We start from the raw sequence: 23,748 nt of genomic DNA, 5'->3' as shown, positions 1-23,748 counted from the left end.
AAACACAATTGCATGCATGTTGATTTTTAAACGACAAGAAACTGACATGTAATAACAAAAGAATATATCATTATATACTTAAACTAAAAATCGTTACAGCTCTATTTATTACCCTTCGCCGAAGACCGAACGTGATACGCGTATCAAATACTTCATAATTGCGCGGGCATTTTACAACATGGCGTCGCGTAATGATCGAATTGAATATTTACAATATTCGTACAGATATAAAAAGACACTCACCGATTCCCGGTGAATATTGCTTTCGTAGAACAATAATAGCACTGACGAGGTAATTGTCCTGCAACAGAAAAATAAACAAATAATATTTAAAATATTTATAAACTTTCATAACTTATGAATTTTCAAAGATTTAAAGATACCCGCGGTTCTGCAACTTTATATCTCAAACTTTCCAAAGCAGAAATAAAATAATTTAATAGATATTTCAGTGAATTTTATATATTGTAAATTTATTATAACGAGAATAATACGAAACGTATTTTTTAATAAAAATGCTTGACAAAGTCGAATAAAACTGGTTGATTACCACAAGTCGACAGTAGCGACACAGAATAAGCGAATTCTATGTGAATTACACTTCTTGAAATAAGCACATACATAGGTTTAACCTTATATGTCGGAAGTATGGTATTGGAGAAAATGTAAGGCTAACCTTTTTCACCGCAAGTGCGTGAACTTACTATACTTTTTCTTTGTTTAATTAGTATAAGTTGAAATGAGTAACGCAAAAGAAAATTCTACGATACCGGCAAAAAATACGGTAACTGTTAATACGAAAGCTCATGGAAAAATCGTGTTAACACTTCAAAATTGTCTTTTACCTGATGAAAAACTAAACTCGACGCCATCGCATTTGGACGGATTGGATGCAGAAACTGAAACCGATCTAAGAATATTAGGATGCGAATTGATACAGACTGCTGGTATTTTACTGAAACTACCCCAGGTTTGTAATTATTTTCACAAATAAACAAAATGTTTGTAAACGCCATAACCTCTATAACCTTGGAACACATAGTTTCTACTTTTATTATCTTTTTGAATAGGTCGCAATGGCCACAGGGCAAGTAATATTCCAACGATTTTATTACAGTAAATCGTTAGTTAGACATAATATGGAAACAACTGCAATGGGTTGTATTTGTTTAGCTAGTAAAATTGAAGAGGCCCCGAGACGTATCAGGGATGTTATCAATGTGTTTAATCACATAAAACAAGTTTCCAGTCAAAAGTAAGTATGATTCTTTGTTTTTAATGTTATTAAATTTTATATATATTTTATTTCATTTATTTAATCTTAGTTCGTGCCTTTCGACTTTGGACGACTTCCAAATTACATCTCTTGTATTGCCTTTACTTATATCTAACGCTTATCCTTCTTTGGCTTTTGCTTCCTTGCTGTGCTCCCTCCCTGTCGTTCCTCCCCCTCTTCTGCTGCTCTTCTCTTCGCTATTATCGCTTTCAGTTCTGCCAGTCCTTCTGCAGTCTCCTTCAACACTTCCCCCATGTTCCTTGCTCCTCCTGTAATCTCGCATTCCTCTACTATGTGCTTCAGGTCCTCCTCTCCTTTTTTGCATAATCTGCATCCTCTTTCTCCCTCCTCTTTCCAGTGTTCTCTTCCCTTGGTTTCGTTACCACATCTAAATCTTGCTACCATACTTCTGTCCTCCCATTTCATCTTTCCTTCTAGGTACTTTGGTAGTCCTCCTTTCGCTATGTTTCTGTAGTATCTGTTGTATTTAGATTCCCTTATCCTTTTCTCCCTCTCCTCTGTTCTTTCTTCTATAATCTGGTTCACTGTCATCCTTTCTTGTCTATCTCCTGCCTCTCCTTGAGTCCTTCCCTCTCTCACCTCCTCTAACCTCCTCTTTCTTTTCCTTGCTCTTTTCCCTTCTTGGCCCTTTCCCTAATTCCTTTCTCTCTCCTTTATACATTCCTTCACTAATTCCTTCTTCGATTCCAAAGCTTTCTCCTCATACCTTACTGCTCTTTTCAGTGCCTTTTCTCTAATTTTCTCTATCTTGCACTCCTCTCTCAGGATATAGTTTGGCATTATTGTGTCTAAGCCTGGCAACCATCTCACATATCTCCTTTTTACCCTGTCCAATCTCTCCTCTATGTTCCATCTCCACACCTCTGCTCCATACAGCACTACACTCTTTACCAGTGCTCCAAACATCCTCATTCTTCTCTTGTAATCCCTTTTAAATATCCTTTCTCCTACGCTCCATGTCTTCTTTATCGCAATTGCTGCCCTCCTTTTTCTGTCCTAGATATGTTCTATATATAATTCTAGTTCTTATTTCCCCCATCTGTATTTCCTTTGCCTCCTCTTGTTCCTTCTCTTTTCAAACACTACTACTTTTGTCTTTTCGGTGCTCAGTTCCAGTTCCACTTCCTCTAGGAATGTCTTGAATCTCTTCATCATTTCCTTTAACTCCTCTTCTCTGTCCACTATCAATACAATGTCATCCGCGTATGATAGTGACCATACCTTCTTGTCTCATACCACTACTTGCCCTTTCTTCATTTCCTCTTTCAGCCCTGCTACATAAATGTTCAACAGTGTCAGGATCTCCTCTATCCTTCTAGTTAACTTCTTATTCACCCCCATTCTCCTCATTATCTCCCCCAGTTTCTTCCTATAAATTTTATATATATATATGAATAACAATAATATACTAGATTTGTTCTTCTTTTTAGGCCAATACAACCTGTAATACTTGATCAAAATTATGTAGCCCTGAAGAATCAAGTAATTAAATCTGAAAGGAGAGTCTTAAAAGAGTTAGGTTTCTGCGTCCATGTAAAACACCCTCACAAAATTATTGTTATGTATTTACAAGTACTGGGACACGAAAAAAATCAGGCTTTAATGCAACAATGTTGGAATTATATGAATGATTCTTTAAGGTCTGATGTGTTCTTAAGACATCAACCAGAAACTGTTGCTTGTGCATGTGTATATTTGGGAGCAAGACAGCTACAATTACCTTTACCTACTTCACCTGCTTGGTTTTCTCTTTTTAAAGTTAATGAATCTGCTATTAGAGATGTTTGCCGTCGTATATTACGACTTTATTTCCGACCCCGTGTTAAACCGGAACAGTTAGAAAAACGAGTAGAAGAACTTCGTCGACAATACGAAGAAGCAAGAACCAAAGCAAGAAGTGGAGATGTAGATAGCCACACACCTAGCCCACCACTGCCTAAACATCATAATGCCTGGGGTGGATTCATTAGCCGCAGTGGTACACATGCTATGCCAGAAAGAACAAAGTCACCTAGGTATGATGTCATGAAAGAATGAGAAAATAAAGTAATAAAATGTAATTATTATCGTAATTAAAATCGTGTTTTCCTCATTTTAGACGATCAAAATCACCAAGTACTTCACCATCTAGAGGTGAAGGAACAAAGCATTCCAAGAGAAAGAAACATAGTAGAAGCAGATCTCGCAGCCATAGTCATGGACGATCTCGAAAACCGAAAAAGGCTCAGCGAAGACGATCTGGCAGTCATAAATCATCACGTAGTCGTTATAGATCACGTAGTCGATCACGAGATAGAGATGTAGAAAAATCAAGTAAACACCGCAGTAAGCACAGACGACATTGAATGTATGAGGAGATCATCATGTATATTACAAAAAGGAATATTGCAATTACGTGAACAAGTTATATTCAATTTGTAATATAATACGGGGCCTTTTTTTACCTCTGTTGATTAACCCATTTGCATCCAAGCGCGGATTATTACGCAATCGGACGACTGTCTTCTATCACCAAGCGCGGATTATTACGCGCACTGCGACTGCTCTTTTTTTATTTCCATTTTAATCTAAATAATTTTTGTTTTAAATAAATAACTTTTACTTTTTTCCTCTGTTATAAAGAATGTAAGGTGCGATGTTTGCGAAGTAACATCGTCTACCAATCGTTTTGAGCAGTAAATTTTCGATAAACTCTATAAAGAATTCGGAAGTCATTTACTGCACCTACGATCGACCGCACGCGGTGATAGGGACCAGTCCTCTTAAGTAGGGCCATGATGCAAATGATTAAAATGCAATTTAAATAGAACAATCGATTCTACTGTATAGTATCTTGAGTTAATTTAACGATGATAATAGTAGGTTTTAAATAAATTTTTTCTAAGAGTGTGCGTTAAGTCACATGTACCTCAAGGAAGACGGTACATTTTAAAAGAATATTACAAGTAATGATACTTAAGAAGGCGTGTATTTAATACAAAACTTGAAAATAAAGTTTTATATTCATGTACTACCATATATTATTTTGTAAAATCCAGCCGGTGCTGCCTTCTTCCTCTCAGTTGATAGTACCGCTGAAAAGTCTAGCGTTGTTAATTGTGGAAGAATGTGAACGATGTATCCTCTATAATATGGAAGATTTTCAATGGGATTTCCATGTAGCGTTAAAGATTTAAGAGTTGATAACTTTTTCAATTTTACAACATCATTTATATCCGAAATATTGTTTCCATGCAAATAAAAAATTTTTAAATTCGGAAAATGTGTAATATCATCAGCAATTTGTTCTATCTCATTGAAAGAAAGATCGAGCCAACTAAGGTGCGATGGATCATCGAGAAGCTTTTGTGCAAGATTTTCAAATCCGAACATTGATGTCAATGAATTATTGCTTAACCACAAGGAACATGTTACAAAACGATCTGCAGCTGTTCGTAACGGAATTTTACCCGTTCGTACTGCTTGTGGGCGTTTATTTGCCAATTCTTTTGTAACAAAATAAATATTTTTATTAATATTATCTTTCAATTCAGAAAATATATCATTTTAATAATGCATCATATTACTAACATACCATTCATTGTGGTTGCTTTTTTGAATGACAAGTCTAATGGAGCAGCTATCAACATCTCTTGCCGTTCATTTCGTCTATAATCAGAAAGTGGTTTTTCATAATACATAGTAGTGTCCATTTTAATGTTTGAATGATAAGGTCTTGACAAATTTTGTAGAAACTATGCCAATATTAATATTAAGAATATATGCAAAACGTTCACTTGAAATTATTTGCCAATTCTTAATATCATTACTAAAACTTCCATTCTTCATCTAAAATTCTTGTTTCCATAATTTTTGATATAGATAGTCACTTATCCAATAATTATTATCATATATCCGTTATGTATATAACTTAAAACAAAAAGTAATAATTTCAATTACTTATGTAATTTTATGAATAAATTTAACTACTTTAACAGCTTATAATTGTGAGAGATAAAATAATACGCAACCTAAGAAATTTGACGCGGGTTTTTTTCTTCACGTAATTTAAATCAAACTGAGTACACTGATTGAAGTGCATTTTTGAACACATAGAATGTAATACGTGTAAACGGCGACAGGTTGCTCTTTGTACGTATTCTGTAACCATTTTGTCATTCTGTACTTTTCTATAATCATTGCTATTGAATTATAAACTGTTAACGGCGGTAAGCTAGATTGAAAACATTTTAATGTAAATCAGACGAACAAGGAATTTGTGAATACTATTTATATGTAAGCTCACATTTAGTTTAAGCTTGAATAAACCACGTGTAATAGAAGAAGCAAGGAAGCAGTTTGGTTACATCCCTTACTTTTTGCCTGCTAAAGATGCCACGCACAAAACATGTTCGGAAACCAAAACAAGAACAGCACTCTGCAGAAGAAAGTGACTTATTAATCAAAGATTTTGAACGACAGGCACATTTGCGAATATCGAAGCTGGAGGCAGAATCAAAAATGGCGATAAAAGGTCTTGAAACTTTTGTTGATGTTACCTTATCTCGGCTTCCGACTGAAATACGACAGATGACTCTTGGCGAGATACTCAATTGTGAGGCTGACGAAGAGAAAGAAAATTGTAATGAAGTTTCGTCGTCCGTCGACGACCGTTCACTAAAATTGGCTCCAACGGAGAAAAGAAAGAAAGTTGGTAAAAGAATTACTAACGGGACGGACGATGGATACGTTACTGAAAGTGTTACGACAACACGTACATCAAGAGCTAGAAAAGTCGCACCTCCTACTACTAGAAGAACACGTAGTACCTCAAGAAATAGTAAAATGAAGCTTAGTGAAATAAACCTGGAAACTATAAGGAAGATAACAAAGAAGGAGCATATCAACAACATATCTATGAAAATCGATAAATTTAGAACTCCTGCTGCTACAAAACCTGGGTTTAACGAATTTGATCTTGTAACACCAAAAATAAAACCTAATACACCATTAAATGTATTAAGACGTCCAAGACAAGGAGAAATGGTTCTTAGCATGCAAGGTAGCCCCTTATTGGTTTCTGCGGTTATTCAAGAAGACATTGCTAACATTAATGTACCTTTGCGTAATGGCAATGTTATGTCCTTATTACCTAATGATGGTTTACGTATGTCACACATTCCTACATTAGATGCTGAAACCATGAAACAGCTAGAAACTCTAAAAAATCACATTGAGAAAGTTATCTCAACAAAATAGTTAAGATAATCATAAGGTAGATTTTTATAGGGTCCATTTCTCGCATTGTCATTGCGTGTCAATGAAATTGATTTTAGATCAAAGTATCTTGTGGATTGTGTCAATTTTATTGCAAATAACGAATGAAATAAATGTTATTATATGTTCATTTAATATATATTTGATTAACATTTGTTACAATCTTTTTATACCTTATGATAATGATAATTTTATAACATATTAATATAACATATGATTATAGATTAAGAAAATTAATATTTTAAAATCGGATTAATATGATAACAATGCATGTATATGTATAATTTTTTATGTAATAAAAATTAAAAGATGAATTGTGATTTGTAACTTGAATGTATCTAATTCATTATAGGATATATTTTAAAAATCGTTACAAAAATTAATATTTAGATTACTCGTTTTTATATTTTTTTAACTATTTCTGGACAGAGTTCTTTTGCATTTTATATTTTATAATTATCCTACATTTCGAAACAGCATATTTATCACATTTGGCGGGCAAGAACTAGTAGAGCGCGTATGTAGCACGATTATGTTCTAACCATTAGTGTACATGCGCGTACTAAAAGATCTGTCAAACGAACGAGCTATATTTGCATTCTTCTACTTTGTGATATTCGTAGTGTTTTTAGATTGTACAAAATCATGTATAAAATATCGTAGTGCTCATTTCCACACGACGTTAGTTGGTTTTCTCGTACTTTATCGTAATTTGTCACTTTCAATATTCAATGTTTGTCACATAATGAAGGTATTAAATGTATAAAACATGAATTAGAAATGTCAAAGTACGCGTCATTGAGTTCGTTAACACGGATTTTTGGGCGGTCTAAGATATATACCTATTAATCGGAGCAGAAAGAAAGCGATATTTCGGTGATATCTTCTTACGCTTAATTCTATATATTATATCTCGTTGATATTGAAAAATTTCGAAAAAACAACGAACTTATTATTCTGTCACACATTTTGCAAGTAACTTGTGTAATAGTTTAAAAATGTAAAATAACCTTCAACGAATTTTATGCTAATTTATATCTTTAAATATTGTTCGATCACATTATGTAGTAATGTAAAAAAGTATAAGTTTTATATCAGATTTGAGCAAAATAATTATTAACTTGAATTCATGTTCAATTTAGTTGCAAAGGTGATCAACTTACTATAATTAGATATAGTATTTTTTTTTCATACGTAAGATAGGTATGTTTAAAGAGCTCTTTTAGCACAAAAATCAACATGGTGCGTGTAATCACAGTACATAATTTTCTGGGGCAAAATATCACTCAAATTGAGGAGCCAACTGCAAGCTGTATAGCAAATGCATCTGGACATGAAATGCTACTCCTAGCATTGTCAACTCATTGCGTCGAAGTTTGGGAATTGATGATATCTGATATTAAACTACATACGGTTTTTCCAACAGTTGATATGATTAATCAAATGGTGCACTGTACCAAAGAAGATTATGTTGTAACGTTAGAATCAAAATTATCTAGAGATGCAAGCATTAATAATCATACAGGGAAAACAATTAATAATTTTGTTAGAATTTATGTTAACTGGGCTATGGTAAAAGATCAAAGTCAACCTATGCGTGCTAGAATAGCTGGGCGTGTTACTCCAAGTTTAAATCGACCATTGAATAGCTTAGAAATGATAGAGTTGCCATTAAATATGCAACCTACACTCATTGCTTGCTGCCAAAGTACTGGCAACCTCCTAGTGGCTTCCGGAAATAGTGCTATTTTACATGAATTTAAAATTGAAACACAGCAAGTATCAAAGATGAAGTTTATAGATTTTGAGGCTCGACCATGGTCCTTGGGCTTTTCATTTTCTCCTACACACATGGAAATTGTTGAAGATTTTATATCAATTATGGATAAAACAAATTTATGTGTTTTTCGATTGACTAATTCAATGTATGAAGATATTGATCAATTGAGTTCTCTAACTTCCACAAACTCTTCATCTATTGATAAAACATCTATATCCACTGATTCCTCTCTTGTGGAAAACAGTAATAATACGACTAATCAAGATGATAACACAATATTGCAAGGAATAAATTCAAAATGTAAAAGTTCTAGTCAAGATCTGCACTTTATTGTATCAGAAAACAATGATTCTAGTGGAACAAGTACAAAATTTAAAGGTAGGAGGCATAGAAGTTCCAAAACAAGTATATGGAGTAAACTGGAGACAGGAGATTTCAGAAAAATAAAATCTAATAATAATGACACTGTTATAAATTTGGATCATTTAGTGTATAATGAAAGGGATGAATTACAAAGATTAATTGATCAAGAAGTTATAGATGGATATTCACAACCCTTGACTATAAATTTACCATCTATAAGTTTGGAAAGAGCAGGACCTGGGCATGCATTAAGTCCTTTCGTATTAAACCCATCAGAAATAAGGATTATAATTAAAACGAATTCTCCTGATTTAGGATGGTCGGAAAATTATACAATAAAAAATTTATTGTCTCTTAAAGTAATGGCAGCTAATAATAAACTTGATGGAAGTTCTGAACTGTTCAGCTGCTCTTTATTGAAGCCATTATACATGAGGAAGGAGTGTAATACTTCTTGTCTAAAAAAATCAATCCTCAGATCAGATAAATATACATATTTGCAGGGCGTAAGTTGCTTCTTATGCACACTGCAAGAAGGATATCTTTATCATTTCTCTGCTACTAGCTCAAATCCTACAGATGCAACTTGTTTAACTACTTATCCATTTACTGCACCTGTTAATCATGTAGCTTTAGAGCATACTGCTTTGCATGCATTGACTGAAGCTGGTCTTGAATCTTACACTCTACGTTTATCTCATCATGTTGCTAGAATGTCTAATGATATAGAAAATGTAAGAGTTACATGCCCTAGTGTTTCTGAGCCTGTTTGTTTAATAGGATTAAGGCCATTTCTGGGGATACAGAAATTATTACATAGCAAAAATTATCTAATCCTCTTAGCCAAAGCAGAAAACTCTTGGACTTTATATTCTTTAATTTTACCTAAATTGGAGAATTTGTATTACGATGTTTTAAACGCAGCGAGGAGTCATAAATCTTCTAGTCCTAGCACATACCGACATTTGTTAGGGGAAGCTCATGCTTTGATACGTTTAGCTAAAGACGCTGTGTATAATTGCTCAGACATTAATGAATTTGATGATATCGCAAATAAAAATGGATTGAAATTGAAGAACTTGTATAATCAATCATGCGCGCTGCTTGGAGACTATTATATTCGTTCCGAATATGACTCAGATTGGGATTTCTGTATACCCTATTATAAAATGTCGGGTTTAAAACCTTCAGAAGTATTATCTAGGAAATCGAGTCAAGATGCACCGGGTCTCGTTACGTTTTTGACTGATATACTTTTCACGATGAAAAGTGGTCCGGAAGCAGATGCCTTGTTCCAAGGATTTAATATTGTAGAAATAATATGTAAATTAAAGAAACCAGACTTATTGAAATTGATTTTCAGTAGTCCCGTATTACGAGAATATACTACAGAAAAACTAATACATCTTTTGTTATTATATGAAACGGACGAATTAGTCAAGTTAGCTTTGGCACTCTTATACATACAAGCTGAAAAACAAGAACAAGCAGAGAAAGTACTTGAACCAGTCTCAGCATTATGTGTCAAGAAAATAGTTTTAGAACATTGGGACCTGTTGTTTGATATGACGGCGATGAAAAAGAGAAGTCCAATGATTCCTACGTTTTCAGATTTCGCTGGAACGTTAATGCGTCAGAAAAATTCAACCTTTGCTGAAATTCTAATACAATTAATCGAAGAGGATGGAATCCTATCTCTTCATCAAATTATACAGGTGTTTTTAGAATATTTACCATCAAGAGTAGGACGAGATGGGCATAATGCGGCAATGACATTACAAGTATTTCTCGAAAAATATCTTCACAACTACTTTAGTACAAAATTGATTATAGATTCGTCTGTTATAAATAAAAATCAAATACGTACGGATTTCGCTTTGGTTGAAGCTTTTAAGCTATTAGTACGATCATACTTAGGCAAGTTAACACAAACAAAAGTGTACAAAATAGAAAATAAAGAAAACGTACAAGAAAATTATGATAACTTCATATTTGTGAAGTTTAGACCTCATTATTTAAACGGGATGCCACCGTATGCGAAAGATTATCAAAAAGTTTTGAATGTGAGCGATCTAAAAGATTTAGCTGATATCGATAAGACTGACTCTGAAAAAACTATACCAACGGAATTGTTTAAATTACAGTCTGTATTATCTTGTGATTTTATACCAAATGAGTGCTTATATGAAGTTAAGCAATTTCTTGAAACACAAGAGATTGATGGCAGTTTATCTTTAAAAGCGTTGTGCATTCAAAATACTGAAGAAACAACAACACTTTTAATGGATAATTGTCCTCAAGCTGTTGTGCAATATGCAAAGGTAAATACCATATATTTCAATCCACTACTTTTACGGTATTTTCAATTTGTTTTTATGATTGAATTTCATAAAATTGTGTTACAAATTTAGGACATATATACTAAAGATTCTGAATGGAAGTATTTAATTGAGTTAACGCAAAATAAGATTGCTGTATCGAACTCTCGACAAGAATTGCAGTGTTTATACACGCAAATTATGAAAGGTAAATTTTTTCGATATATTTATGCTGAAGTATATTAAATTGTATTATAATATACTTTTTATCGTTTCAGCAATTTTGAATTATCTACCACATACGTTGTCCTTAAAAAGTTTACATCGTGTTCTTCCAAAAGATGATGTAATAACATTTCAAAAATGCAGTGAAATGTGTAATCAAATTATGCACGCTGAACATGTTAAATCTTTAATAATAGAAACTGGACAACAACTTTTATCGACTTTAAAATTGTGAGCGCTAATTTCTACTGATCAATTTTATCGTCATTTGATGATAGCATAGGTCCAATTTTAATTATAAAGAAAAAAAAACATATGATCTAAATGCAACAAAAAATTGTGTTGCACGAAAATTATACATTCTAGAGAAAATAGATTCGAAACAAATTGTACTTAATCTAATTTGTTGAAAACGATACTTTTTCATATGGCACGACTTTGATAAATTATAACTTTTTGCTTAAAATTACTTGGCGTTTAACGTAACTAGTGACTTTCTATCTCTGTGATCACATTTCAGATACTTTTTTCATTTATATAGGTGTTTTTTCTTATTGAATATAACTATAAATTTACAAATCGTTATTGAATATACTCAATCATTTGTATAATATTTTTAAAAGTACACATTTATTTTAATGCAATTATTTAAAATGCTCGATCTTGATTAAAATCTTGGTCGTGCACAAGATTTTTTATGGATAAGAAGTTGTATTATATATAACAAATTGTCAGAAACTAAAGACAAATACTATAGATAAAATTAATTCACCTATTATTGATTGTTGAAATGTTCTATATAGATATATTGTATTATATCTAGACGTATGTTATCTTTCCCTTAGCTAATGAAATAGTTGAATCATAATTATGAAAAGTTTATACAGAGAACCAAGCATATAGATATTAAAATTTTACAATGTTATATATAATATTTAACGTAATAGATTGCTTTGTACACTGAACTAAGAAATTTTGTAGTAACGATCATTGTATTTTTGACTGCTGTTTGAATATTTCTAAGAATTTGTTAAAAATTGTTTATATTTTAACCGCTAAGGGCGGGGTGGCATGTGTTTAGGAAATCACGTACTGCTAAGGTAGTTACTTTTTATTATATTTGTTGATCCTATAATGTATTTTCATCACTTTCTGAATGTTACATTATATGTGACTTTAATGTGCCTTTAGGATTAATTTCTCTTTGTTACAAATGTAATATAATTATGTTAGAAGTGATCTATGATATTTATAAATTATAAAGAAATAATACATAGCTGTAACTCATATCAGAATGCTTCTTTATTATGTAATCATATTTTTATAATGCTATTTATTTATTTAAAGGAAGAAAGGAAAAGAAGGATGGAAATTATTTTATTGTTTCAGGATCGCTCGTTCCATTTCTTTTTTTACATATGATATTACCAATTTTTCTCTATTGAATTATTTTATCTCAGGGATTCAATTATTTTAACTAATTTTTATTAAATGCATAACAATTTTATTATAGTATAATAGCTTTTAATTTATATAAGATAAAACAATAAAAAGTTGTATATCTACCAAACATATCCAACAAATTAGTTTTTTGACATCTAATATATGTAACTTAACCCTTCTTATAACAAAGAAATTATATGACAGCATCTTCTTAATGTTCTTTTTTTTATGTACACTTTTCAACTACGAAAAATATTTTTAATTACTTTATTTTACGATATCTTATACACTAAGTTAAAAAGATTTTATACTTTTTAACAGGTGAAGTCAACAATATTCTATACAATCTCAAATTCCTTATTCAACCTTGTTAGATCTCTGAAATAATAAAGAGTACCACTATTTATATAATGAAATTTAATAGTTTTTATTAAGAAGTATTACTTGTTTATATATACCATACCATACCTGTTTTCTATAGCTTCATTTAAGTGATATTTGTGCATAAGCGAAATGACAAGTCTCAGTGTTGACCAAATGGTATTTGACATCGCTTTCGGTGAAAAGTTTTCACCGTGAACTCCACGACCAGCAGCTTGTTGGTTTAACGCTATTACAAGATGTTCACCTGCTTCTCTGTAGAAAAATAAATAATTTAATCATGTAAAAAAACTGTACATAATGTAAAAATTTTACTTACTTATATGCAGCAAGATTAATGCAAGAAATTCCAAGATTGTAACGAGCTCTAATAAATCCAGGTGATAATTTTAAAGCATGATGATACGCATTTATAGCTTCTTCCGATTTTTGACCATTAGCTAAAGTTGCACCTAATCTATTCCATAATCTAGAATCCTTCCGAAAATATTACGTTTTCGATAATATATTAACAATTGCTAATACGCATTACAAAAGATTAATTTATTACATACATCAGGGCGTACTTGCAGCGCTGCTTGGAAGCAATCGCTAGCTTTATCATATTCATTAGATAAATTAAAAAGGACTCCTAATCCACACTGTACATCGGCATCTATTTCATTCCACGGATTCATTCGTGCAGCTTGAATATAAAGATCTTTTACTTCTTCATGTACGTCACTAGAAAAAGTAAGAAGAATATTAGATATTACTCTATATATGTGTATTTTGTTAAACTTATTATTACTTACTTAAACAAAATAGTTGACACATTGGATTTTGATTGTTGCTCAGGACTACTAGCCTTTCGTACTGATAGATGCTTGTATTTTTCATTTTTTAGTAACCATTCTTTAAGTGTTACACATGCTTGGTTTTGGTAAGATTCATTTGTATATGAAACTGCAAGTGCCATAAGAGCAGCACTATTTATAGGATCCAAACTTAGACAATGTTTTAAAGCAGAAATAGCTAATGGATCTTGTTCATTTTCAGCTTGAGTTTTACCAAGAAGTAACCAAGCTTCTGAATCTTTTTCATCTTGTTGTACTGCTGCTTCAAAGCAAAGTATAGCACTTGGTAAATCACCATCTTTCAATCTTTTTTTACCCTCTTCTAATGCATTAGGAACATTTTTCATAGGATTTTCTTCACGAAATTCATAATCTTTAAATGGATCATAAAAAGTATCATATTCTGAAAGCCATGGATGCTTGGAAGATAGTTCCCCAGATGATGAAATCTTTTCCCATTCATTTTGAAGCTTCAAGAATGTAGATTCATAATTGTCTGTCTCTAGAATAAAAATTTGTTTTTATAAATATGTCTATAAGGAGAATTAGTTACAGATACTAACTTGGTACTAATATGTTTACCAACCTGAAGAAATATTTTCTTTTTGAAATTCATCTATCCAATTACTAGCAGCAGCTACTTCTTCTATCTTAGCTGTCACTTCATTTTCTTGACTATTATTGGTAGAAATTTTGTCTTCAGTCTTTTGATTATCTTTTTCATATTGTTCTGTCCAGTCTTTACTTGTATTCTGAACATCTGGCAGTGATTCTTCATTGTTTTTTGTGGGAACATCTCCTTCCTGTTTCATAAATTTCATAAACTTCGAATATTCAAAGTTAGGATTATCACTGTTTTCTATTGCTTCTGTTGGGTGTTCCATATTTATGTTATTGTGTATAGTATCTTTGCTATGTTCTATATATTCTTCTGCCCATTTTGGTCCTAATCCAAGTTCATGTTTTTGATGAGTTATAATGTTTGAATTCTGCTCTATCTCATGATGCCAAATGTCATCGGCATGGTGTTCCTGTATTAATTAGAAAATACAAATTTGTAATAAATATTTGTTTTATACTATAATGCTGCTAATATATGAATTCCAATGATAAAATGAGAATTACATTAAAATGACGTCCTGATTCAAGATATTGATTTGCCCAAGCTGTATCTAAACTGGTTAATTCTTGAGCAACTCCTGGTGCTGCTATAGGTGGATGAATATTTTGATCAATTTCACGCATTTCTTGCAATAAATTATCCATTCTAAATGTTTGAGGACATGAAGGATTTTCTTCTAAAAATTGTTTAACTAACTGGTCTGAATCTGAAGTTTGGAAAGGTTCCCCATGATCAAAAGGATGACGTATTCCTTCTTCTTTGAATCCATGATCACGTACAAAATGTGATGTTAAACGAATTAAAGAACTGGGTCCACCGCAGTCACCCTCCACCAATTCACGCAATGCCATCTTTTTATAATATCAATATATACCTAAACTGATTAAAGAAATGTGTTATTTTTGAAAATAAAAAGTAATAATGCACGAAATATATCTATAAACATTATAGTAAAATAATTCTACGACATTAATCTCATTAATTCAATCAATTAAAGTAAGATGCTTATTAATTTCATTTATTTTATTCGATATTAAATATCGAATAAAGATATAGTTGAGATAAAATGTTTGCGCAAAATTTTTTTATGCAACATTAGAATCCAATGATATTATATAAAAGTAGAAATGAATGCAAATTTCGTAAAATATCACAAATATTGGTAAAGGTATAAAGTTCACAAACCTCGTTTCGTTCTTAATATGTATAATTAAATATTCCGATGATGTTGTTACAAGATATTAAATGTGTTTCATCAAATCTACTGTTTGAAATTGTTCATTTCCTTGCCATCGAACAATATTGGTACTATAAGTCGAATAAATTTCGTTGTATAATGGTGTATTATCATGGCAAACGTAACGTTAAGGCAAGACGAGTATTATAAAGCCATTTTTTATGTGTTTGTTGGCTAACGAACGTCAAACCGTGGACAAGTTGCAGATCTATCTGAAGACTTGAGCATCCTCTTTATGTAGTATATGATACATACGCAGTACTAAAATATATTTTTAATATATTTTAGTTAAATAAAAGTTGTTCATCTAACAGTATTATATAATCCCTAATAATAATGATAACATCATTTCATGTTTAATATTCATTTCAAGATTTTTTTATTAACAAAGTACATATAAATAATATGTATAAAAGATACTATACAAAGAAATATTATTGAAATAAGAGCAAGAAATCCAAATTAATAATGCAATGTTTATGTTAAAATAATAAAAAAAAAATATTAAAAAAGAAAATATTTATGAAAATTCCTTAGATATTAAAATTGGACAAAATTTCTGTGAATCGCGTAATAGCTCACAGTTGTACAGTAGCGCCACAATACGGATGTTATGGAAATTTCAATATGCAGAATATCCAGCAAATAATATAGTTTTCATTCACTAGGTAAGTTCTGCTTCTAGTTAATGAAAACATGTATCATTCGTAAATTGTGCTGTATTTGTAAGTTGTTAAATGACATTTTTTTATATAAGATTATAGTAACGAAAGTTTAAACATGAATGACTTTGCAAAGTCTCAGCTTATGAAATATGGCTGGACGGAAGGTATGATTTTACAAGCATTATTATGATATAATAATAGTTATATTATAACTATTACATTTAATACCTTTAAAGTATTATGTATTTAAATGTTTATTTGTGTACTTCGTTGTTAAATAAATTTGTTATGTAAATTTTGTAATACACGTTTGTAAATGTTTTTTCATATTTTATTGATATAGGTAAAGGTTTAGGTAAATATGAAAGTGGCATTACAGAACCTTTAAAACAAAAATTAAAATTTGATACAGCAGGAGTGGGATATAAAGATACAGATTGGAATAATTGGTGGGAACATGCTTTTAACAAAGCAGCTAGTAGTATCAAAGTTGAATCACGAACTGATGAAGTTTCAATATCTGTTTCAAAAGAAAATACAACTAATGATCTTCCTAAAGAAGAGTTAAATAAAAATGAATCTAAATATGGAAATTTTCTTAAAACTACTAAATTATTTAATGGCAACTTAATACTGATAAGTAGTTCTAATATGCATAAAAAACAAAATATTGAAGAAAATATCAAACATGTTCCTTTAACAGATGAAGAGTTATTTAAATTATGTGGTGGTAGAACTGCCCATAAAGGAGCCAGACATGGATTACAATTAAATGGAAAATTAAAAAGAATTGCCCAACAAGAAAAGTATTTATTAAACACTACAAAATTGGAAAACAATATCATATCCCATAATAATGAATATGAAGAGATTAATGATGAAAACATAGTATTACCAATGACTTCTACTGAAAGTGTAATGATTCCAAAAGGATGTAAAACCACTAATAAAAAGAATAGAAGACTTATAAATAACTTAAGTCATCAATTAAATATTTTATGTAATGTAAGCGATAGTGATGAAAGAAATATACATGCCACAGTAAAAGGAGAATTAAAACGGGAAAATAAAGAAAAATGTAAAAAGAGGAAAAGAAAGAAAGAAAAGAGAAGTTCAATTTCTTGTGATATTGAAAGTGCTGAAAAAGAAGAAAATACATTAAATTATGTAGTGCATTCTGTAGCTAAAAAAAACATTCAGGATCAAGTAAATGATCATACTGAAAACGAATATACAGGTACATCTTCACCAACAAAAAAAAGTAAAAAGAAGAAGAATAAATTAAAAAAGAAGAAAGATCAAAACAATCAATATAATCTCACTAATATCACTGATACATGGGAAGATGAATTGCATGGTTCTCAAGCAAAGAAATTTAAAAGATCACACAAAAATGACTTACCTTTGATTAAAGATGAAGATATTAAAACATTAGAGATCAAATTTCAAACAGAACTTTCTTGTAATGAATTAGCTGTAAAGCAAGTTGATACAACCAAGACACTTCCAGATATATCAGATGCATACTTTAAAAAGAAAGTGGATTATTTAAATACTAAAATAAAGAAAAAGAAACTGTCAAAGTTACATAAAAAACAAAAGATTAAATTAGCTAAATTAACAGAAAGTTTAGAGGCTGTACATTTTAATACCGAAGAATCTGCTCCAAAAAAATATTCCAAAATAGAATTAAAGGAAGGATTAGAGAATTTATCTAGTATTGATTTTAAAAGGGATCCAGTTTTGAAAAAAAAGGAAAAAAGAGGCAATTAAATTCTTAACAAATTTTAAAAAAGAATATTGTCCCTAAATACACATATACTTATAAAATCATTTGTAATAATTGTGTATAAATATTTATGCATACAATAATTATGTCGTAATACGTATAAGATATCTACTGTGTATTTATTTTCTAAACATAATTTTCTAAATATGGTATTTTTTATTAAAATTTTATGGAATAATAATTTGCTACAAATGTTGATTTTTCTTCATTTTTTATGGGAGGAAAACTAGAAAAAGAATACGTTTTTCATACCCTTAACAATATTTTTTTCTTTTTGTTATACAATTTATTAATGGACACAAATTTTTGACAATTTAATAGACGCGCGTAAGAAATCACTTGTATATATATATATATATATATATATATATATATATATATATATATATATATATATATATATATATATATGTATGTATGTATATATAAATTTGTAAAGATAAATGCATCGTTAAATTTTCGTATGTATCAATACCGTATGCACTTGTGTACAGTCCATCTAAGAAACAACAAGCGTGGTAATATTTTTAATAAAAATTTGTTATTAAATTTTATCGATTTTATGTTCAAAAATACATTTTTACTATTATGTAAAACTTAATTTTCATAAAAATTAAATGATGACCTGTAAAAAAGTACATCCGGCGAACGTATAATTAATTGCTATATAGCACCAAATTTCGTAATATGCTAGAAAAACTTTAAAGTTCAATTTTTCTAACAATATATTTATATAAAATAAAACAAGATCTTTTTCTCTAAGGCCACTAGAATAGTCCGTAGAGTCATTAATAATCTTAGTTTTGCTTTCACTAGTGAACGAATCTCACTCAACAAGCTTAATGAGTATGAATTCGTATTACTTAATTGAGCTAATAATTGATTTAAACATTGGTGTACTAATAATGCATTTTGCATTAGAATTAGCAAGGAATGTATTTCTTTTTTATATCCATAATCATTAAAATATCGTATAAAATGGTAATCGTTTCGATTAGTTGGAGTACAAGAAATGTAATTATTATTATGAATATCACTAGTATTAATTAATACGTTATAACGAACTTTTACAAAATTTTATATATCCTCAGCATACAATAGGCTACATCAAATTCATACTAGTTAAATATATGTGTCGTTGATATGTAAATATCATAATACGACACTAACAATGGTATTTTGCACAAAATACATACAGTCAAAATTGGATGGATGAATTTTCTACTTTTAATAGTCCCAACTAAAATTACTAAGTTGTATATAGTGTTATGTATAGGTAATAAATAACAAGCGGCGAATTTTAAAATTACGCAAATGATTACTAAAATAATTAGAATATTTGAGTATAAGAAAATATACCAATGTTTTATAATATTGAACAAATTTTAAACTAAATAAATTTTTATTAAAGAAATAACTACTAAGACTTACTGGCAATAGGTACAAATAGCAAAATATACGCATGTATATATACATATGTTCTCATAACAATTCTCTTAGAATTGTGAGAAAATATCAAAGTGAAATTCTTTCAATTTAGACAAAGAGTGTAATTTAATACACTTGTAACATGTTTTATATAGTTTTTTTCTAGTTTTGCTTTTCTAGTTTTTGTTAAAATTATATTAAATTGAATAAGATATCATCATTGAAGATTCCGAATTATTTAGATCTTTTTACATAAAAAATGAAGTTAACTCATAAGAGCAAGTCTAATTGACAATATTTTTCTTAAAAACTATTGCTATTCATATGGAAAAATAGTCTGTAAAACTTTTATTCAAACATCAATTATAAATCTCTCTTATTGTAGCTTTAAAAAAAGTTCTCTTCGTCAATATAATTTTAGTACGACTCTGTTTTATAATTATCATAATACTTATCGAGAATTTTGTTTTAATAAATATTAAATCAATAATAAATAACAGGTTTAATACTTAAAAATTTTAGTTAATTTAAACACATTTGTTAATAGGTCTTCTCTTTACTGTATAATATCCAATGTTTCTACCACTTCTGCTTAATGTAACTGATTTCTTATCAATATGAGAATGATTACTACAAGAGAGACTTGTATCATTCAATTTGTTCCATATAACATACATACTGGACACATTTACTTTGTGTGTTGTAATAGCATTTTTTAATGTACAAGGATCCAGTTTACGTGGAACATAACTAAATCCAGGATGATTTACAGGTCGTACTTTTGCATGTTTTGCACAGAGACCAGTAATGTAAACATCTTCCAAGTGAAGTAATGGTGTTCTTAATGCTGCATGATACAATTTAAATGCCACATCTAAACTCATTACATACCCCGTACCAGATAAGTAATTAGGATATATTTTCCCTGAATACATATATTTTGGTGTATACCTAATTAAACACATTTGTATGGATTCTCTTTCTATATATTCTTATCTTATATTTATATTATGATATGTATGTTACTTACCATTTATTATTTGGATCTAAAATAGGTTTAGCATTACAGATGAGAGAACCTAACAATGTATCAGTTAGTGACTTTGATTGTAAAGTTTTCATTAAACTAGGAATATTTACAAACATATCATCATCTGTTTTCATGAGATATTTTGCTTGGCCACAATTTGATGTTATCCATTTCAACATCATTACAGATTTCAATGTTAAATTATTATAAGTATCATAAAATTTTTCTTGAATGATATCATTGTATTGATGGCTTTCTTCAGCTATTATACTCTGTAATGTAATTTGTTATTGGTTTTGTTGTAACAGTTTTCATTTAAGAAATTTTACACATAAATACATACATTAAGTGTATCATTATCACTTTGTCCCAAAAGAAATGCTATCTTTACAGTCGAGTTATATATATTATCTAAATTATTCTTATTAGCCCAAGTGCTTCTTATAGCTGTTCGAGCTTGGATATTTGTAACAGCTGAACAAATAACTATGAAAAGATATGGTGACGAAGAACATATATCATTAGGACTTAAAACTGAAGTTGTATTTTCTGGATGAATATATACACAAAGATCTCTTGAAGTATTATATGCCCATCCTGGCAATTGCGCTGTAAATTATTTATATTTACAGAAATATTTTATCTTAATTCTATAAGGAAAGTTATATTCATGAAATTCTTTTCCTTAAGCTTTGACTTCATATGCATGCTTAATAAAATTAAATAATTATTTTATTATAGCATCACTCAAGCATTCTACATTAAGTGGATGGAAAAAGGAAGATTGAAGTATACTGCAGATACTTTTTCTACTATTCAAATTTATTTTTTCTTTTCGCTAATTCTAACATGAATTCCCATGAATATACAACTGAATAAATTACCTACTACTTATCATTATAAAAAGAATTCCTTCCCTTCTAAAAAAAAATCCTTGACTCATTGGGTATTTAATATGATAGTAGGTAATATGTAAATATGTTCTATATAAACTATACTTATTTATGTAATTCTTACAGTATTTTTTAAGCTTACATTATTATAGTCCATAGAATTTAAATTTGTAACTGACAAATAATTATAAAGAGAAGAGTGAAAGTAGATTTACATATCAAGTCTTGTTAGTTTATAACACAACAAAAGCTCTAGCAATGTTAGTGAATGCATACCTACTGAGGCTACCAAATGTGAAACACCAATGTGTTTTGGAGAAGATGGAGTCTCACCTAAGCCTAAAAATGGGCCTTGAGCTGAATGGTATGCTGGTACATATATTAAACCAAGTGTAGCTAAGATCATAAATCCTACTGCTAATCTTCGGACAAATGATATCTTTCCTTTAACTATTCCATTATTAACTATATTGGTGGTTGATGGCAATTTCAATGGCAATAGTCGCGATTTGCCCATCTAAGAACAAATAATATTAATACAAATATATAATATTAATATTGTGATGGCCAATAAGTAATGTTGGATTTTTCTTTATATAGTCTTACCTTATTAATTTTTTACTCATTTAATTCTATCTTATTTGATTGTCAACAATCAAGATGATCCTCTGTATATCATTTTTTATTTAACAAAAGCATAAGAGCTACTTTATCAATATATGCATTTTTCAATGATAATGATTATTTGAAAAATAAATAGGTAACATTTATAATAATATTATGAAACAAAATAAATGTCAATTTTGAAATTGAATGGAGTAATAAATCAAATGTTATGGTCTCAAACATTGAAAACACTTTTACAACATAGATCGTCATAAGTCAGGTTTTTTAAAATTATTTCAATGAAATTATTAATAGTTACATTTCTTAATGTCCTAAATTGTATCAGTTAAGAAATAATGTAGCAATTTAATTCAATCATAGATGCATCAATAGCGAATATAAATTTAGTGTAAAATATTGATATAATAAATGTATATTACTTATTACTTTGTACGATACAAAATTGATCTATCTTTATAAACTGTAATAAATATTGCTAAATATTGACATAAAACAAAAAATTCAATTTTTCAGTTGGATACATTATAAACAACCTTACCTTTGAAATGCGGTGATTGCGTTACGCTGCATTTGACAACTCGCCATTTACCTCTGTCGTAAGATCGTACTTACGATTTATCAAAACATATCGCAGAAATTTCACGTTAGAGTATATGACAAAAATAAAAAAAAAAGAAAAAGCTTCTACTCAAATCTTCGTGATTCTTAGACTGTACCTTGAATCCAAATAGCTTGTCATTTCGTCATTTGTCAGATATCGCGCGAATGCAGTTCCACCTAGTGTTAATTACTTTGATTTCTCTGTTTTGTACTGTATTATTGCACTGTACCAGTAGAGAGGAAATTTCCTCTCTGGTAACAACTATAACAGCACAGTCGAGATATAGACACAGACCAAACGGAGTACAGACATTTACTAAGGCTGTGGTATGGAGACTTGGCATCTTATGGGCTATATTGTTATGTTATATATTCTGAAATACCGATTGCGTAAAAAATCAGAGGTTTTGACATGCTCCCTATGATTTAAAGCGGTGGATGTAGGAATTATAATCAGTCTAATTATCGAAGTTGCTAGAATCGTCGTTACGTGCAAAAAGATCTTATTTTGTTTCATCCCCACATGAAATTTGCATACTTATACGTATGTATCAAAATATCAAAATCAAATTATCAAAATATCAACCTCTATTAACATTTAACATATTAACAATTATTAACATTCAAGTCTAATAAACAACAATCTTTAATTATCTTAAACAATTTGAATAATCAACGTTATGTTGTTAAAAACAAATTATAATATTCTTTGTTTTATGATAGATTTTTCTCAGTCTCCATTTTTATCCTTTATGCTTGATGATAAACATAAAATTATGATGAAACAAAAGCTTTTCATTAAGAACATAATCTTATTCGTACTTGTTACTGAACATTGTCTTAAATACGTTCTCTATTCCTCAATTTCATCCATTTGACTGTTTGAATACGCTAAATTTGCGCGCGCTTGTATATACGAACGCTCCTATTGGCGAAATTTATTGTTAAAGTCAAATCA

General features: G+C 29.9%; 7 protein-coding genes across 15 annotated transcripts; 4 read left to right on the top strand and 3 right to left on the bottom strand.

Moving 5' to 3' along the window:
• Positions 1 to 565: 565 nt before the first annotated feature.
• On the top strand, positions 566 to 4,307 carry LOC126872475 (cyclin-L1). 2 transcript variants are annotated; one of them, XR_007691992.1, is made up of 6 exons: positions 566 to 665; positions 729 to 970; positions 1,071 to 1,255; positions 2,728 to 3,312; positions 3,396 to 3,922; positions 3,974 to 4,307. XR_007691992.1 is itself a non-coding variant. In XM_050632471.1 (4 exons), exons 1-4 carry the CDS (start codon positions 740 to 742, stop codon positions 3,640 to 3,642), a joined length of 1,248 nt encoding a protein of 415 aa, XP_050488428.1. In that variant the 5' UTR covers positions 615 to 739; the 3' UTR covers positions 3,643 to 4,307. The 2 variants fall into 2 exon arrangements, 1 of the variants encoding a protein (XP_050488428.1); XM_050632471.1 differs by having other exon boundaries at positions 615 to 970; positions 3,396 to 4,307.
• Positions 4,291 to 5,447, bottom strand: LOC126872478 (leucine-rich repeat-containing protein 51-like). 2 transcript variants are annotated; one of them, XM_050632478.1, is made up of 3 exons: positions 5,308 to 5,447; positions 4,872 to 4,945; positions 4,291 to 4,782 (listed from the first exon to the last, which is right to left on the bottom strand). In XM_050632478.1, the coding sequence occupies exons 1-3, from the start codon at positions 5,445 to 5,447 to the stop codon at positions 4,301 to 4,303; spliced, it is 696 nt and encodes a 231-aa protein (XP_050488435.1). In that variant the 3' UTR covers positions 4,291 to 4,300. The 2 variants fall into 2 exon arrangements, with proteins under 2 accessions (XP_050488435.1, XP_050488436.1); XM_050632479.1 differs by lacking the exon at positions 5,308 to 5,447 and having other exon boundaries at positions 4,872 to 5,099.
• Positions 5,448 to 5,460: 13 nt separating this feature from the next.
• Positions 5,461 to 6,705, top strand: LOC126872477 (borealin). The gene has a single exon (XM_050632477.1). It carries the CDS (start codon positions 5,669 to 5,671, stop codon positions 6,533 to 6,535), a length of 867 nt encoding a protein of 288 aa, XP_050488434.1. The 5' UTR covers positions 5,461 to 5,668; the 3' UTR covers positions 6,536 to 6,705.
• A 379-nt stretch (positions 6,706 to 7,084) lies between these two features.
• LOC126872470 (BLOC-2 complex member HPS3) lies at positions 7,085 to 12,528 on the top strand. Its single transcript, XM_050632453.1, has 3 exons — positions 7,085 to 11,017; positions 11,108 to 11,222; positions 11,293 to 12,528. The coding sequence occupies exons 1-3, from the start codon at positions 7,793 to 7,795 to the stop codon at positions 11,472 to 11,474; spliced, it is 3,522 nt and encodes a 1,173-aa protein (XP_050488410.1). The 5' UTR covers positions 7,085 to 7,792; the 3' UTR covers positions 11,475 to 12,528.
• Positions 12,529 to 12,702: 174 nt separating this feature from the next.
• On the bottom strand, positions 12,703 to 15,981 carry LOC126872472 (peroxisomal targeting signal 1 receptor). Of its 5 annotated transcripts, none has more exons than XM_050632468.1 (9): positions 15,707 to 15,981; positions 15,218 to 15,400; positions 15,025 to 15,107; positions 14,486 to 14,930; positions 13,858 to 14,401; positions 13,618 to 13,786; positions 13,383 to 13,540; positions 13,151 to 13,318; positions 12,703 to 13,081 (listed from the first exon to the last, which is right to left on the bottom strand). In XM_050632468.1, exons 2-9 carry the CDS (start codon positions 15,288 to 15,290, stop codon positions 13,021 to 13,023), a joined length of 1,701 nt encoding a protein of 566 aa, XP_050488425.1. In that variant the 5' UTR covers positions 15,291 to 15,400; positions 15,707 to 15,981; the 3' UTR covers positions 12,703 to 13,020. The 5 variants fall into 5 exon arrangements, with proteins under 5 accessions (XP_050488425.1, XP_050488426.1, XP_050488422.1 ...); XM_050632469.1 differs by having other exon boundaries at positions 15,218 to 15,395; XM_050632465.1 differs by having other exon boundaries at positions 15,025 to 15,400; positions 15,707 to 15,980.
• A 304-nt stretch (positions 15,982 to 16,285) lies between these two features.
• On the top strand, positions 16,286 to 18,319 carry LOC126872474 (G patch domain-containing protein 4). Its single transcript, XM_050632470.1, has 3 exons — positions 16,286 to 16,426; positions 16,516 to 16,587; positions 16,767 to 18,319. Exons 2-3 carry the CDS (start codon positions 16,539 to 16,541, stop codon positions 18,194 to 18,196), a joined length of 1,479 nt encoding a protein of 492 aa, XP_050488427.1. The 5' UTR covers positions 16,286 to 16,426; positions 16,516 to 16,538; the 3' UTR covers positions 18,197 to 18,319.
• Positions 18,320 to 19,973: 1,654 nt separating this feature from the next.
• LOC126872476 (beta-1,3-galactosyltransferase 1-like) lies at positions 19,974 to 23,342 on the bottom strand. 3 transcript variants are annotated; one of them, XM_050632475.1, is made up of 6 exons: positions 22,729 to 23,342; positions 22,170 to 22,231; positions 21,840 to 22,080; positions 21,014 to 21,279; positions 20,671 to 20,942; positions 19,974 to 20,591 (listed from the first exon to the last, which is right to left on the bottom strand). In XM_050632475.1, the coding sequence occupies exons 3-6, from the start codon at positions 22,078 to 22,080 to the stop codon at positions 20,168 to 20,170; spliced, it is 1,203 nt and encodes a 400-aa protein (XP_050488432.1). In that variant the 5' UTR covers positions 22,170 to 22,231; positions 22,729 to 23,342; the 3' UTR covers positions 19,974 to 20,167. The 3 variants fall into 3 exon arrangements, with proteins under 3 accessions (XP_050488432.1, XP_050488429.1, XP_050488433.1); XM_050632472.1 differs by lacking the exon at positions 22,170 to 22,231 and having other exon boundaries at positions 22,729 to 23,337; XM_050632476.1 differs by lacking the exon at positions 22,170 to 22,231 and having other exon boundaries at positions 21,897 to 22,080; positions 22,729 to 23,334.
• Positions 23,343 to 23,748: the final 406 nt, after the last annotated feature.

Source organism: Bombus huntii, chromosome 13 (assembly GCF_024542735.1).
Source record: "Bombus huntii isolate Logan2020A chromosome 13, iyBomHunt1.1, whole genome shotgun sequence".
Taxonomy (NCBI): domain Eukaryota; kingdom Metazoa; phylum Arthropoda; class Insecta; order Hymenoptera; family Apidae; genus Bombus; species Bombus huntii.
This window is presented reverse-complemented; position numbering and strand designations above follow the sequence as displayed.